Source organism: Pelodiscus sinensis, chromosome 2, assembly GCF_049634645.1.
Source record: "Pelodiscus sinensis isolate JC-2024 chromosome 2, ASM4963464v1, whole genome shotgun sequence".
Classification (NCBI taxonomy): Eukaryota; Metazoa; Chordata; order Testudines; family Trionychidae; genus Pelodiscus; species Pelodiscus sinensis.
In genome coordinates, this window is record NC_134712.1 from 152,395,919 (window position 1) to 152,411,161 (window position 15,243).

Genomic DNA, 15,243 nt, shown 5'->3' on the forward strand with positions numbered 1-15,243 from the left:
AAAGTAAAAAAAATACTGTTCTACTTATTTTCAAATCCAACACAATATATGTGAATAAACCCAGTAGGAAACTTGCAAGTTCCTGCTTTCATGAGTACTCGGCTATATCTGGGGTACTACTTAGAAGGTGGTATGGCCAAGCTTCCCATGGACCCATAAAGTTTGTTTATAGCCACCAGTCCTGGCTCTCAGTGTTCTGCATTGTTATTTATCTCCAATTTACCCTTCAATGTCTTCTCAGAGCCCAGCAAACAGTGAAAGTGTTGGTAATGCTGCTAGACTATACCGATCTCCTGTGATTCGGCACATTCTTTGGTTTGGCACCCATCAGATCGCAACGGTGCCAGACAAGAGAGATTCAACCTGTATTTAAATCATCAGTTAATCATGAGTTTATGAATCTGGAAATATACCAGCAGTGGCACTTGTGTGTATATGAGCACTAGCAGATTGTACAAGTTATGTATAATTCTAGTTCCAGATACAGATCTTGTTCCTCAATCTTTACTATGGCAAATATCTAATTAAAAACAAAAGGAAATTTCCTGAGTATTTTCTAAGGGATTTCACCATAGCATGTAGTAATATGTAAGAAAATAATTGTCAGTCACAGTTTTTCTAAGCAGAAATGCATTATTCAGCTGAAGTTAGGAAATATCTGGAACAAACGAGTATCTGTTATAAAGAATTCACAACAGATATGTTAGTAGGCATGCTTCTTGGAATGTGGTTTGAAGCACACTGAAATAAGTCATTGAAGTTATTCCCATCAGTGCCCTTGTGCTGTACCTGTTAATTATTCTTCTGTGAACAATCTTCAGAATTATGATTCTTTCTGCACAGTCTTTAAGGAACTCAGACATTTTTTGCTTCAGATTTGGCTTCATTTCATGCTTTGCTATAGCCTTAAGGTGATCCCAAGATGCTTTGCACCTTTTCTCCATCTGACATAAGTTGTCCTGAAGTTGTTCAAAGTCAACCTAAAAACAAGTGAGGAAATCAGCCACTTCGATCTCAAATACCACAGCAGTAAGCATGGGAACCTGAACTGTTTCATCTTTATACAACAAGGAGGTAGGGAGGGTGATGTAGCTTCAGCGAGACTGCTATATACATTAATAAAATATAAACATTTGTCTGTGTCTTTACCCTCAATATAAGCATGTGAAATATTAGTCAGAGAAATTCTGAAACACAAAGAAATATAACTATGTTTTTTTGCCATATAGATGTAATATCTAAAGAATGACTTAATCTTCTGCTACATTTATATAAAATGTTTTAGTAGATCCTCCTCTTTGCAGTCAAGTGTTCTAGGATGGTGATTTTCCAACTTTTTTTCTTATGACCCAGTTGAAGAAAATTGTTGATGCCCGCTACCCAAGATAATTTGACTAAAATATGGGGTCTGGGATAGGGCTGAGGACGAGAGCTTTGGGATGTAGGAAGGGGCTCCAGCTTTGGGGGAGGGGTCAGGGCTGGGACAAGAGGGGCTTACCTTGATTGGCTCCCCATCAGCGCTATAGCGGGAGTGCTAAGGCAGGCTTCCTGCCTCTCTTGGCACCGCAGACCATGCTGTGCCCCAAAAGCAGCCAGCAGGAAGTTCCCAGCCAGTGGGAATGTGGAGTTACTGTATAGGGCCGGGGCAATGCACAGAGATGTGTGTGCTTCCCCACGATCTAGGAGCCAGGCCTCTGGGTTGCAGTGCAGTCTGCAGTGCAGGACAGGCAGGTAGCCTGCCTTAGCACTGCCACTGATCACCAGATCCTCCTGCAGCAACGAAACCCAGTGCCTGACATTCCACAACCCAGTACTGGGTTGCAGCCCATAGTTTGAAAACCACTGCACCAGGGACTATCAGAAAATGTGTGCATACACCAAGGCAGCAAAAGGGATCTATCTATCTATCTAATATGTCTGCCAATCACAAAAATGTCTAGATGCCAATGTTTCCCCTTGGGTAATTCCCTTTCTCATGCAGTATTTTGTTGAAAGACTATGGTGTATTCCAAATGGTCAGTTCACGTGCCAGAACGTCAAGTTTTATTCAGAAGACGTGTTATCTAGTGATCTCAGTACAAACTTGCATCTCTTGATTCATACTATGACATTGTGCGCTTATAACAAGAGCTTTCTAATAGTTTGAAAGTCTGTGTCAACACCGTTAAAATAAATTATTACATCCTCAGTAACACTTATCAGGAGGGAAGCCAATAAATTCCATAAGAAGGTGAAACAGAGGTTCTCTCTTACTCATCAACCAAAAAAGGTGTTCAAATTGGAGTGGTTGACACAAGCCATTTTCAATATGTGTCTAAAAACAGGGGAGGATGCATGAACTATCCTATCACAGTACGGCGCACACACAAAACAAATGGAAACAGCAGAAATCTCCAACGTAGTCCCCTTGACTTCCCAAGGAAGAATACATTTATTTTCAAACAATAGTTCAAAATAGAGATGAGCCTAAGCCATAAAATACAGATTTAGATTCAGATTCCAAACATGCCAGAATTTGCAGATGCTTATGCCTGGTATTTTGGCCCATTTCTTATTACAAAACAGAAAACAGTACTATATAAGGGGTTTCTTCCTGCTCATAGGATCTGAAGGAAATGAAGCTTTGTAAATGTTATTTTCAAAGGTTTTTAATTAAATATATCTGATGCAGTGCAGCTATTCATTAATTTTAATTGCTTTTGTGATAAAGGAAACTACTGTTCCACAACAGTACATACAGTGTTGTGACAAAACTTAGCAATATATAATTTATCATATACAGTAGGAAATTCATATTTGTGGTCACATGTCTGTGACCAATTTTATAACGTGGACCACATACAGAACAAGACATTTTAAATGACTGAAGAAGGTAGTATAAGCACATACACTAAAGAGTGAAATAATGGTGTCGTTGAAATCAATGGGAATTTTTGACATTGACTCCAATAAGGCTACATTACATTCATGGTATTTATGCCCAAAGACATAGCACAATCTCATGAGGTTTAGTGAATTCTGATTTGTATAACTGTTACATATTTCATATGTTCTGCAAAGTTATTTCAAACTTTTCTGTGTTGAGCAAATTAATCTTATTTTATATTTTATCATTACTGGTTTAAATCTGAAATCAGCCTAAACTGAAAAGCTGGATCAAACTTCTTGTGAATTCTAGGAAAGTTCAGGTATGACCCCCAATATAAACTGTGACAGGGCATCTGCCCCACACTGGCCTAACAAGAGTTAAACACAGCCCTGGGAGAGGGCTGAGATTGTGGAGTCTGTAGCTGTGGCATGTATTAGCCAATTAGGGCCCAGCTGAGGGCTGTATAAATGATGGTTCCTAGGGTGCATCTACACTGTGGTGCTATTTTGGGATACTTTCAGTATCCCAAAATAGTTATTCTGCATCTCGACAACATGCCTGTTATTTCGAAATAACTTTCTAAATAACAGGTGTGCTTTCCGACATCCCTGTAAACCTCCTTCTATGAGGATTAAGGGACATTTTGGAATAGCGGGCCCAGTAGCCTGTCTGCCAACAGCGGCCAACCCTAGGGACCCTGGAGGGGATGGACCGAAGACAGTGACCAAGCCATTTGTCTCGTGCCATCCCTCTCCAGCCTTCCACAAACTTTGGGCAGGGACACCACTCCTACCCCCTGGCTAAGACTACTCCATGGACCCAACCTCCATGACTTGATCTCACTTCCCTTTCAACTCTGTTCTAGTTGTAGCCTTCACAGCCTCCTGCAGCAAGGAGTTCCGCAGGTTAACTATTTGCTTTGTGAAGAACAACTTTCTCTTACTAGTTTGAAGCCTGCTACCCATTCCTTTCCTTTGGTGTCCTCTAGTCCTTCTTTATGGGAACTAATGAAGAACTTTTCTGTATGCACCGTCTCCACCCAACTCCTGCTTTTAGAGACCTCTATCCTGTCCCCGCTCCATCTCCTCTTTTCTAAGCTGAACAGTCCCAGTCTCTGTAGCCTCTCTTCATCTGGGACCTGTTCCCAACCCCTGATCATGTTAGTTGCCCTCTCCTCTCCCAGCCTTTCTCTTCCCCTCTCCCACCTCCTTTTCCCAGTCTCCCCCAGTTTTGTTCAATAAAGACAGAGTCAATGTTGGAAGAAACGTTATCTTTATTTTGTACATCAATAAGAAGAGGGGCTAGGGAAGGGTAAGTGGAAGGAGGTGAGGGAGGAATGGGGTACGAGCCCCAGATGGGGAGGACTGGGCTGGCTCTGCGGGCTTCTGGGGATGGAAGTTCTCCTTCAGCCCCCCAATTGCCCCCTTTCCCCAGATGGCAGCCGGGCTGATGGCCGAGTGGTGTGATGTGCCCAGTGTGGGCACTCCGGGCACTCCAAGCCAGGACTGCTTTGCAAGCGGGGCACCCCTGAGAACTGTCTGTCCGGGGTGGGGGTCGGGACCCTTTAAGCGCAGCCCTCAGCTAGCCTGAGACAGCATCTCCATGCTCTAAGTCCTCCTTTTATGCCCTGCCGGCACTGCTTCCGGCCATCCTTAAGCCCTGTTCAGAGTCCACTCAATGTGGACTTGCTAGTTCGAATTAGCAAAACGCTAATTCGAACTAGTTTTTAGTTCTAGACGCGTTAGTTCGAATTAGCTTAGTTCGAATTAACTAATTCGAACTAAGTTAGTTCGAACTAGCGCTGTAGTGTAGACGTACCCACAGAGAGATGCTTTTGCTCCAGCTAGGGAGCAGGAGGGACCTGCCTACCAGGGAAACTATAGGTGTCCAACCAGTTCTGAAGTAGTAGCCACTGGCTACTGCTATAATGAACTAGCCACACTCCACCGGCCAAATAGCCACATTGTTCAAGCGAACTAGCCACGCTCAACTGGCCAAATAGCCACATGTGGCTAGTGGCTAGCGTGTAGGACACCATGGCTACAGAGGCAGTGAGTTATGCCATGTTACACAAACTCAGGCACATCTCTGTAAGACAGACCTGTACCAGCGGACTGGAGACCGGATCTTTAATGGTAGCCATGGTGCTGATTTCAAGTCAGCGTGCTGTTTGAAAACTGTTTAGAAGCTCTCCTTTGCATTCCTGTGATCCTGATGCTATGTTGTGCAAGACTGTTCCCTCCTGTGCTGTACTAGAGCCGCTAAAGGCTTTCATAACCTGTGCCAGGTTGCATGAATCAGAAGGGACTGAAAACAGAAATTACAACCCATTTCCCCCAGTCATGCTTCCTTTTCCCTGCCATGCTGGCAACAGAGAGGTCATGTGGCATGACCGCCCCAGTTCAGGCTCTCCTCCATACAATTATCTTGTTTATCCTGGGGTAATCCCTCCCTGGGCAACCATTTATGGCCAGGTTATGCTGACCCAGTAACTGCAATAAGGAAACTAGCTCAGGATTCAGACTACTTCAAAGTTGGATGAAAATGGGACTGGAATCCAAATTGTTCCAAATCAGCCCTATTTCAAGTGTTGGTGGATTGGACTCTGTGATTTTCATTTTTTTAAATGCATCCTTGACCTTGGTTCAAATTCAGGTTTGTTACAGATGGAATAAAGTTTTCAGCTCTATACAGTACCTACTGCTGAGAGTCATACTAACGGAGTTTGGCCATAAGAAATGTATTATTATTAAAAAGCTCCCTGATATAACCTGGTACTGATTTGATTCATTTTTGCTCTGACTTACAAAGTGATGAATTTTTCTTCTGCACAAGGAAATAAAAACATCCTTTGATCCAGTCTGCTATTCAGAAAAGCCCTGCAGGCGAGGCAGCTGTGGGGGGTTATATTTTTGTTAGGGTATCAATGCCTATTTAAAAAAAAATCCCTCAAGGTCAGTATTTTGACTGTTGATGACAAACATATTGCAGCTCACCACAGACTGGAAATGTAAAAAGCACAGAGTAGACAAAATACCAGTATCCCCATTAGAAATAAAAAGCAGCCCAGAAGACTGTAGGAATCAAAATTTGGGGTTGCAAAGAATTTTCCAGCCACAGTAGGGAACTCCCCCAATTCCTCTTCTGCACAGTGCAGGAATTTTCATTAATTTTCATCTTATGTTATAACAGCTTGTTTTGAAATCAGTGAGAGTTCTGAGTTACCAGGTTTGTAGAAGTCAAAGATTTTAAAGAGCAGGCTCCAAAGAGCAGAGAGTCTGGAGTGCAATTGGCACCTTCCTGTCCACTGTGGTCCTACAAAGCTCCAAGGCAGCCACGAAAGGGGTATTGCTAGTTGAGGAGTGGATGTGGCTGAAGAATGTGCTAGAACCTTTGCTTCAGTTTGAAGCTCCCAGTCTCTGGTAGAACCTCTGAAGGAGTGCAGCTTTTACCACCTGTCGTCCCATGGGGTGAACTAAGCTCAGCATGCTAGTGCTGCAAGCGCAAATGACTGAAACAAGAAAACCAAATGAGGGTACCTTGCCTGTATATTCTGAGCATGACTGAGGCTGATGTCAGAAGGAGAGTTGCCGGAAAGTATAGCAGATCACTATGGTCTCTAATATAACCTGGGCCACCAGCGCTCAAGAACCTGTCTTGAATGACTTGTCATTTTTAGGGGACAAAAATAATCCATGCCTGTAAAATTTTCAGTATTTGGAAGAGTAAGAGTTAAAAGTCCCATGAGACAATAATGCACATTAGTTTGTTTTTTACAATGTACTGTTTCCCCAGTTTACGTTTGTAAAGGTGTTCCCATGATTTCCAATAAATCCCTGGGATAAGTAGTGCTTATAAGTAGTGCTTATAAGCACTGAATCGGACAAATTGCCATTGGATACCTGCTATAGACTTTTAATACTTAAGGGGTTAAAGTGAAGATCATTTCACACATTATCAGCTTTCTTTTAAACATGTGCTATGGTCCAACAAAATGCTTCCCTAAAAGAGCCCTGACTAATGAACGTGGTAAAGTCACCAGATATTTAAAAAACAAAACATTTTGTACTTGCCGATCTGTTAATGGGATTTTTCCTATCTTTAACTCACAGAACAATTCTCTAAGCCACCAGACTTGGTAGGCAGGAATACAAAAATCTGAAAAGTTATTTAGAAAATTTGGAGTCTTCTAGAAAATGAGGTCAAATGAATACAAGAGTCTACAGTATTAAAGCACCCACTGTGCAACATTTTAAAGCACTAAGATGGGCTTTTTTCAAGTAGCAAATGTATAAGCATACTGTTTTCTAATAGGGCATGACCTGGAGTGATACAAACACTGTCACTCTCAATATCCCTTCTTTCCTGGATCTGCCCCCACTTGTTCTGGTCTCTTATCCTTACTTCTGTCACTGTCCTCTTCTTTTGGTTTTATGGATTCTCCGCTCTTCCCATTTCTCTCGTGTACAATTATCCCCTCAATTTCTGTCCCCTCCCTTTCCCCATTTACACTAAGGGCTCTGTCTTTACTTATAGGCAGTACTGCAGGGAAGCAGAATTTGTCACAGAGCTCCCTTCAGGCTGGACAATTTGGTTATGGTTCACCCCTTCAAGTCATGTGGCTTGTTCTCATCTGCATGCATAGCTAATCCTACTGGCTGCTTTATAGTGAGACCAGAATGCTGGCCATACTTTCTACCTGACGGCTTTGGAGTGTCTTTTGCCACACAAAAGTTGTCAGTGTTCTCAAGTATGGATAGTACTTGGCTGCTATGAGGGAAGTGAACCCCCTTTCCCTCTGTGCACCCATTAACCACTGAGGTCAGATAATCTTTCTCCATTTCCTACCCTTTCTCGGTCAACACAATCACGCTTTGTCTCACATATTCACCTCAGCTAGCACTGAACAAGGTAACTCTTTCTCAACTAATGAGGGAGCTCTAAACAATGTGCTGAGTTTCTCTAGCCATCCACTCCATTTAGGCTGGCTATTAGTAACATCAGAAAGTGAATGGGGTGTATGCTGACAGAAAAGGCCTCTCTACCAATGCTCGTTACTTCTTTCCAAATGCATGAAAGATGAAAGGACCATGGAACTCTCTTCATCACCTATAAAAGTGAGGTTTCCAAGGAAAGTTTAAAGGCTGAAAGATGGCAAAGAAGTTTGCATACTTCAGTAATCAATGGCAACATCCATCTCTGTATCACAAAGGAGGAACAAAAGAGTCAAGCAGTTAGCTTGAGATCACCGTGACTAAGTCCAAGATCCACTCAGAGCTCTGTATGTTACTCTGACCCATCTCCCATGCTCATCTTTTTGTGTATAGAAGGGAATACAATATTGAAATATTAAAGAAATAAAATGGGTGATTTATTTATTTAATATCTCCTTAAATAGTGTTGCAGTGTTGTGGGAGCCAGGCTGGTCCCAGGATGTTAGAGATACAATGTGGCTGAGGTAATAACTTTGAATGGACTAACTTCTGTCGGTGAAAGAGAAGAGACCAACAGACATTGGGCCAATAAAAATTATTACCTTACTCATATATGGTCAGCAATATTCTTACATTTGATGCATTCTTACTCCATTCTGGGATTAGTATTTGTTTAATGTTACGTACTATCAAATAACTGCATAACACCCCAACGAGGTGTTCAGATCTTAAAGGCACATAAGTAATTTGGGGTCAGAATTAACAAGATTAAAAAGGGTATAGATAAAGGAAGAGTTATAAATGAGGACTGTTTACAAGTAGAGTACACATATCACAAAGCATAACATAGCATATTTCCCTGTGAGCTATTCGGTTCATACTACGTTCCCATGAGAGGCAGGGAAGAGAGAAGTCCTATCATCTCACTTCCAACATTGTATTTAAAGAAATGAAGTTACATAATTGTAGAGAAAGAGCAATGATTCATTTTCTTATTGTTGAAAGGAAACAGGAACAGTACCTGCTTCCAGCTGGAAGACAGCACTGTGACTAACATGGCATTTAGGTAGATTTCACATAAAAAAGCGTTTCCACAAGACTATGGAATAGGTAGCCTTGAGAGATCTACTGTAACAGTTTTATAATTATGCTTCATTGTATAAAGAAGAACGATGGTCTTTTCAAATGATCATTACAGTATAGTTTCAAATATCCCTCTTTTGCATTGTGTGCTATACATATCAATCAATTCTATTCTTCTGTTGCAATTAAATCTTTTCTGGATCCAGTTCAAGACTGCCATAACGATAGGGAGATCCTCCATCCTGTTTTTACTGGGACAGTCCCTTATTTAAGACCTCCTTCTGGCACACTGACTGTAGTGGGTTTGGGGGGAAGGGAGGAAGAGGGAGTTTAGCCACTAGCACTCAGGGCTTCAGCTGCTGAAGCCCCAAGCACCGGTGGCTCCACACCCTGCTTGCTGTGGATGGGGAACTGCTGACACTTGGAGCTTCAGCTGCTGGAGTCTCAAGCACAGGTGGTTCCTCCAGCTGTGGGGCTGAAGCCCTGAGTGCTGGCAGTCCCCCCCTCCCGCTGTGGGGTTAAAGCTATGAGTGTTGCCCCCCCCGCCCGACCCAAGCACTGGCAGGCCTCCCCCCCTTGGTGTCCCATATTTGGCACAGGGAAATATGGTCACTCTACATAGTGAGCACAACTCCTCAGATATTAAATATACTGCTCTTGCTTATGCTGGTAGCAAATTTTTCCCCTACAGTTACCTGAATATTTAGAACAGGGCTGGAAACCCCAACTTCAGGCCTGAGGTACAAATAAAATGGAAGGAAGCTCATAAAAACTCTTTGCCTCTCCCTATCTAGCGCTACTAACACCAGAACCAACACATTCACAAGTGACATTTTTCACTCTAACTTCACAAGTGAAATGATAATCTGATACACATGCAGACATAAAAAGTTATCGTCTCCCTTCACAGATAGGGTATCTTCTACCACAGACCACAGGTCGGCATGAGCTGTTTATAATTTTGGTCAGACAGATCATTTCCACATAATTACGGGGATGAGTTTTGATGTGGAACCCAGCATTCTCTTCTTCCTGCCCTTGTTCAGAGCCAAGGGGAGTTCGGAGCATTGAGGGAGAAAGAAATGAGCACAGAGGGCTTTCAACGATCAGTCAGATTAGGGCTCCTTGAAAAACACTTGCAATATTAATGAAGCATATGTCATTGCCACACACTGGTGGGCACCTCGTGTTTTGTTATACATTACCCACATACTTACAAACACCATTGTGAAGTTGCTATTACATAAAATCTACCCACTACCTTTTTAATCTTGTGTTTTAGGAGATGGCATGTAAATCATGACAGGATTCATTGTATCTAATTAGGAGTAGGGAGAAAAGTAAGATAAGATGCAGTTACTGCACTCCATTTGCTTAGAATATAGGTACAGAAAACTGGTAGGTAGATTTGCTATTTACTTATTTTTAATAAATAATTATAAAATATGATTACCTAAGCAAGTAACTGGTTAATAAATGAATAGACTGCATAACCTTACTGGTTCTTACCCGTTATTCTCATTTACTTGTATAGTGCTCAGCACCATTGTATCTGAATACCTTCCAAATTCTACAATAAATACACTAAACAATATCTTCACAAATCCTACAAAAACCCTCTGTGTGAACAGAAAACTGAAAGGGAACACTTTCTCAGTGGATGTCAACCTAACTGGGTTGCTTTAATGGTCAGTATGATTCTATGACACAGCTAATACTAAGAGCACTCATTTGACTTGCACTGTTAGGGTACGTCTAGACTATATGCCTCTGTCGCCAGAGGCATGTAGATTAGGCTACCAGGCATAGTAAAATGAAGCGGCGATTTAAATAATCGCTGCTTCATTTAAATTTACATGGCTGCTGCTCTGAGCCGACAAACAGCTGATCAGCTGTTTGTCGGCTCAGCGCGATAGTCTGGACGCGCAGGTGCCGACATCAAAGGTATTTGTCGACCATCCAGGTAAGCCTCCTGGGATGAGGTTTAACCTGGGTGGTCGACAAATACCTTTGATGTCACCACCCGCGCGTCCAGACTATCGCGCTGAGCCGACAAACAGCTGATCAGCTGTTTGTCGGCTCAGCGCGGCAGCCATGTAAATTTAAATGAAGCGGCAATTATTTAAATCGCCGCTTCATTTTCCTATGTCTGGTAGCCTAATCTACATGCCTCTGGCGAGAGAGGCATGTAGTCTAGACGTACCCTTAGTGAACATAAAAACATAAGAATGGCCATACATCAAACCAAAGGTCCATCTAGCCCAGTATCCTGTCTGCTAACAGTGGCCAATGCCAGATGCCCCAGAGGGAATAAACACAATAGGTAATCATCACATAATCCCTCTCCTGTCATCTATTTTCAGACAAACAGAAGCTAGGGACACCATTCCTACCCATCCTGGCTAATAGCCATTGATGGACCTAACCTCCATGAATGTATCTAGCTTTTTTTGAACCCTGTTAATGTCCTAGTCTTCACAGCATCCTCTGGCAAGGAGTTCCATAGGTTGACTGTGTAAAGAAAAACTTCCTTTTGTTTATTTTAAACATGCGACCTATTAATTTCCTTTGGTGACTCCTACTTCTTATATCATGGGAACAAGTAAATAACCTTTCCTTATTTACTTTTTCCACACCAATTCTGATTTTATAGACCTCTATCATATTCCCCCTTAGTCTCCTCCTTTCTAAGATGAAAAATCCAAGTCTTTTTAATCTATCTTCATATGGGATCCATTCCAAACCCCTAATCATTTTTGTTGCCCTTTTCTAACCTTTTCCAATGCCAATATATCTTTTTTGAGATGATGCAATCACATCTGTATGCTGTATTCAAGATGTGGGCATACCATGGTTTTATATAGAGGCAATAAGATGTTCTCTATCCCTTTTTAATCGATTCCTAACATTCTGTTTGCTTTTTTGACTGCTGCTGCACACTGAGTGGTTGTTTACAGAGAACTATCCACAGTGACTCCAACATCTCTCTTTTGAGTAGTTGTAGCTAAATTAGTCCCCACCATATTGTATATGTAGCAAATGAATGAATGAATGAAAACAATACTACCAGGTACTTACTTTTTCCAGATAAAACGCCTACATCTCAATCTCTCTTTCTCTCTCTCCTTCCCTGCCCAGTTATAGAAGCCATCTGGGATATTGCAGTTAATTCTTCAACACTGCTCCCACTAACCTGTTTTACTAACTGGAACAACTGTTAGTGTCCTTATATGTGGCACTGCATTTGGCAGAAATTGTATAGATTTTTTTTGTCTTAAAATCCATGTGCAAAATATACTTTCATGGTAAAGGGTATTATACCCAAATACCCCTCCGTGCACAGAGACAAGAACAGATATCACTGAGCCTAAGCTTGAAGCACCATTTGTCCTTCCCTTCTCTTCTCTATCATTGCCACCCTGGCTATGGGTAATATTTCTCTCAGAAAAAGCCATATGATATCAGAAAAGCATTTGTGCTTCACCCACCCCCTTCTCCCCATAAATCCAAGATGAGTCCTTTGGCTCACTCTGCAACTAGTTGCAGACTTCCTGTCCCCCCTGTGTATGTGTCAGTATAATCAGCAGTTCTTTCCTGAAAGTAATTGCTACTCCCTTGTGTATATTTCTCCCATTTCCTCATGCTTATTCTTCAAAATCACCTGCTCTACCAATGTCTAATATCAGCGAAGTAATTTGGGATTCTTGTGGGAAGAATGAAACATAGCCTGTGATTGTGGTACTTTATAAATAAGTAAGAATGGGACAATTATAAGTTAGCTCTATGGAGCTGCCTTTAGACTTTCTGATGGATGGAGATAATTAATGGAGATTAGATAGGGGAATTTGTACAAGGATTTTTTTTCCCCACTAACATCAGTGGAATCCAAAGAAAAGATAAAGAATACAAACACCACCTCATCTTGTTACATTAAGAAGAACAGCATTGACAGAGGCACAAAAATCTGGCGACCTGAAACCCTGCCTTTGCATTAGGTATATCAATACTAGGCCAATACCAGCAGCAGACAAACAGATTTTTTTTAAAAGGGAAAAACAAAAGACATGTTTGTAAAGGCTTATTTATGTAAGACTTTTCTGAAGGACTGGTATTTAATTGATTCATTTATATGTGATATTATAGCTTTGTAAACAAAACGTGGCACAACTGCAATAGGTTAAAATGTCAATGGTCCTGCCCTACACAATTTTGTATGGTAATAATATGGAATTGTATTGTTTTAGACTGCTGTAGTGAGTTTCCACTCACCCCAATGTGTTCTCATCACCATTTCTGGGAACTACGATGTTGTTTGCTCCTTTGGAGAGGAGCCATAGGCTTTGCAAGGAATTTTATTGCCTTATTTCATGTCTTTTCAACTCTTTTTAGATGTGCCAGGCTGTGGGTTTCTTAAAAATAACATTTACGGAATTCTCACAATGATGTTCATCCCAAGCTAAGGGATATCTCTGTTTTTCTACGTGATGGAAATTGTTTAATCTTTGTGGTTTGAGTATCCTTGAAGTTTTCGAAAGATGCTTATAAATGAACTTGAGCCCAAACTGCAGTGAAACCCTCAGTGTCAATTTTCCTAAACCAGATTGCACATGCTCTCTTCAACTGTTCCACTGAAGAGGAGAAGTTGGCAGACTTCCATGTCCTAATGCTTTGATTTGTGGTGGCTGAGATGAAGGGGAATAGAGCTTAATTCAGTAATCCATCACTGGTACAATATGTGCAGGAACATCACAAAGAGGAAAACCTTGGGCATCATGGGGAGGATTAAGGCCATAATTTCCCTAATTGTGATTTTGTCTGACCTTTTAGAATATCATCTGCTTTGGACAGGGCCACTTAGTGTAGGAAACCACAGAATGAAATTCTGGGTGCAGCTTTGTATGGCTTTGGATCTAGAAACTCTCAGAAAGTGCAAAAGCAGGTCAAGATTTCTTCCATTTCCCCAAAATGCAGGATACAGACTTCTTTCAGAGCCCAGAGATAAAAGTCTATGGCTACGTCTACACTACAGCTTTTGCCAGAAGAGGCAATGCAAATGAAGTGCAAATTAGCATTTTCTCATGCTTCATTTGCATAATCTCTTCTGGTCCGTTTTTGCGCAAGAGGTTTTTACCCAAAAACAAGCAGTGTGGATGTTTCCTTTTTGCACAAAAATCCCCGGGAGGAAGGATCTTGCGCAAAAAGGAAACATTCACAACATGCACCTCTTGTGCGAAAATGAACCAGAAGAGATTATGCAGATGAAGCATGAGAAAATGCTAATCCACGCTTCATTTGCATTGCCTCTTCTGGCAAAAGCCATAGTGTAGATGCAACCTATGATAGATTTTGGAGAATTAGTTCTCATGTCTTCAGCACTAGTTTTCATCTTTTTAGTAATTAACTGAGTCACAATTTAAAGTGTGCCTTTATGTCTTAACTCAAAAAAGAAGCAAGGAATACAAAAAGTAAATCAGTACAGTTAAATGGCAAGGCATAAGTGAGTTATCTGAGCTGTAAAGAGATCCTTTAGAAATTGGAAACCTAAATAATCCTACTGAAGCCAGTAATAAGGAGAATAAACTGTGACCGTCAACATAAGAAGAAAACTAGAAGACCTGTGATGGAATCTAAAGAATAAGTAACTAAAAGTATAAAAATAAATACCCCAAAATTCTTCAAGTATATTAAAGGCAGGAATCCCAATGGAGAATCTATGTCTCTGGCGGATCACGTAGGATGAAAGGGAGAAATTAAGGAAGACAAGGATAAAGTTGAGACACTAAGGGTATGTCTACACTACCCCGCTAGTTCGAACTAGCGGGGGTAATGTAGTCATCCGCAGTTGCAAATGAAGCCCGGGATTTGAATTTCCCGGGCTTCATTTCCATGAAGCCGGCCGGCGCCATTTTTAAATGCCGGCTAGTTCGAACCCCGTACCGCGCGGCTACACATGGCACGGAGTAGCTAGTTCGGATTAGGCTTCGGATTAGGCTTCCGAACTAGCTGTACGCCTCGTGGAACTAGCTTAATCCAAACTAGATACTCCGTGCCGCGTGTAGCCGTGCGGCACGGGGTTCGAACTAGCCGGCATTTAAAAATGGTGCTGGCCGGCTTCATGCAAATGAAGCCCGGGAAATTCAAATCCCGGGCTTCATTTGCAACTGCGGATGACTACATTACCCCCGCTAGTTCGAACTAGCGGGGTAGTGTAGACATACCCTTAGTGATTTCACATGCATCTGATGAAGTGGGTCTTTGCCCACAAAAGCTTATGCTCCAATACATCTGTTAGTCTATAAGGTGCCACAGGACTCCTGGTCGCTTTTGCAGATCCAAACTAACACAGCTACCCCTCTG

The 15,243-nt window shown here is 41.7% G+C and overlaps 1 protein-coding gene across 11 annotated transcripts in view; it reads right to left on the bottom strand.

The window, feature by feature from the left end:
* FHOD3 (formin homology 2 domain containing 3) overlaps positions 1–15,243 on the bottom strand; it is a 590,681-nt gene that overhangs the window by 39,735 nt on the left and 535,703 nt on the right. For all 11 annotated transcript variants that reach the window (XM_075921655.1, XM_075921652.1, XM_025187260.2 and 8 more), the window contains one exon: positions 790–980. In XM_075921655.1, coding sequence (XP_075777770.1) covers positions 790–980 — 191 coding nt within the window. The remainder of the gene's footprint in view (positions 1–789; positions 981–15,243) is intronic.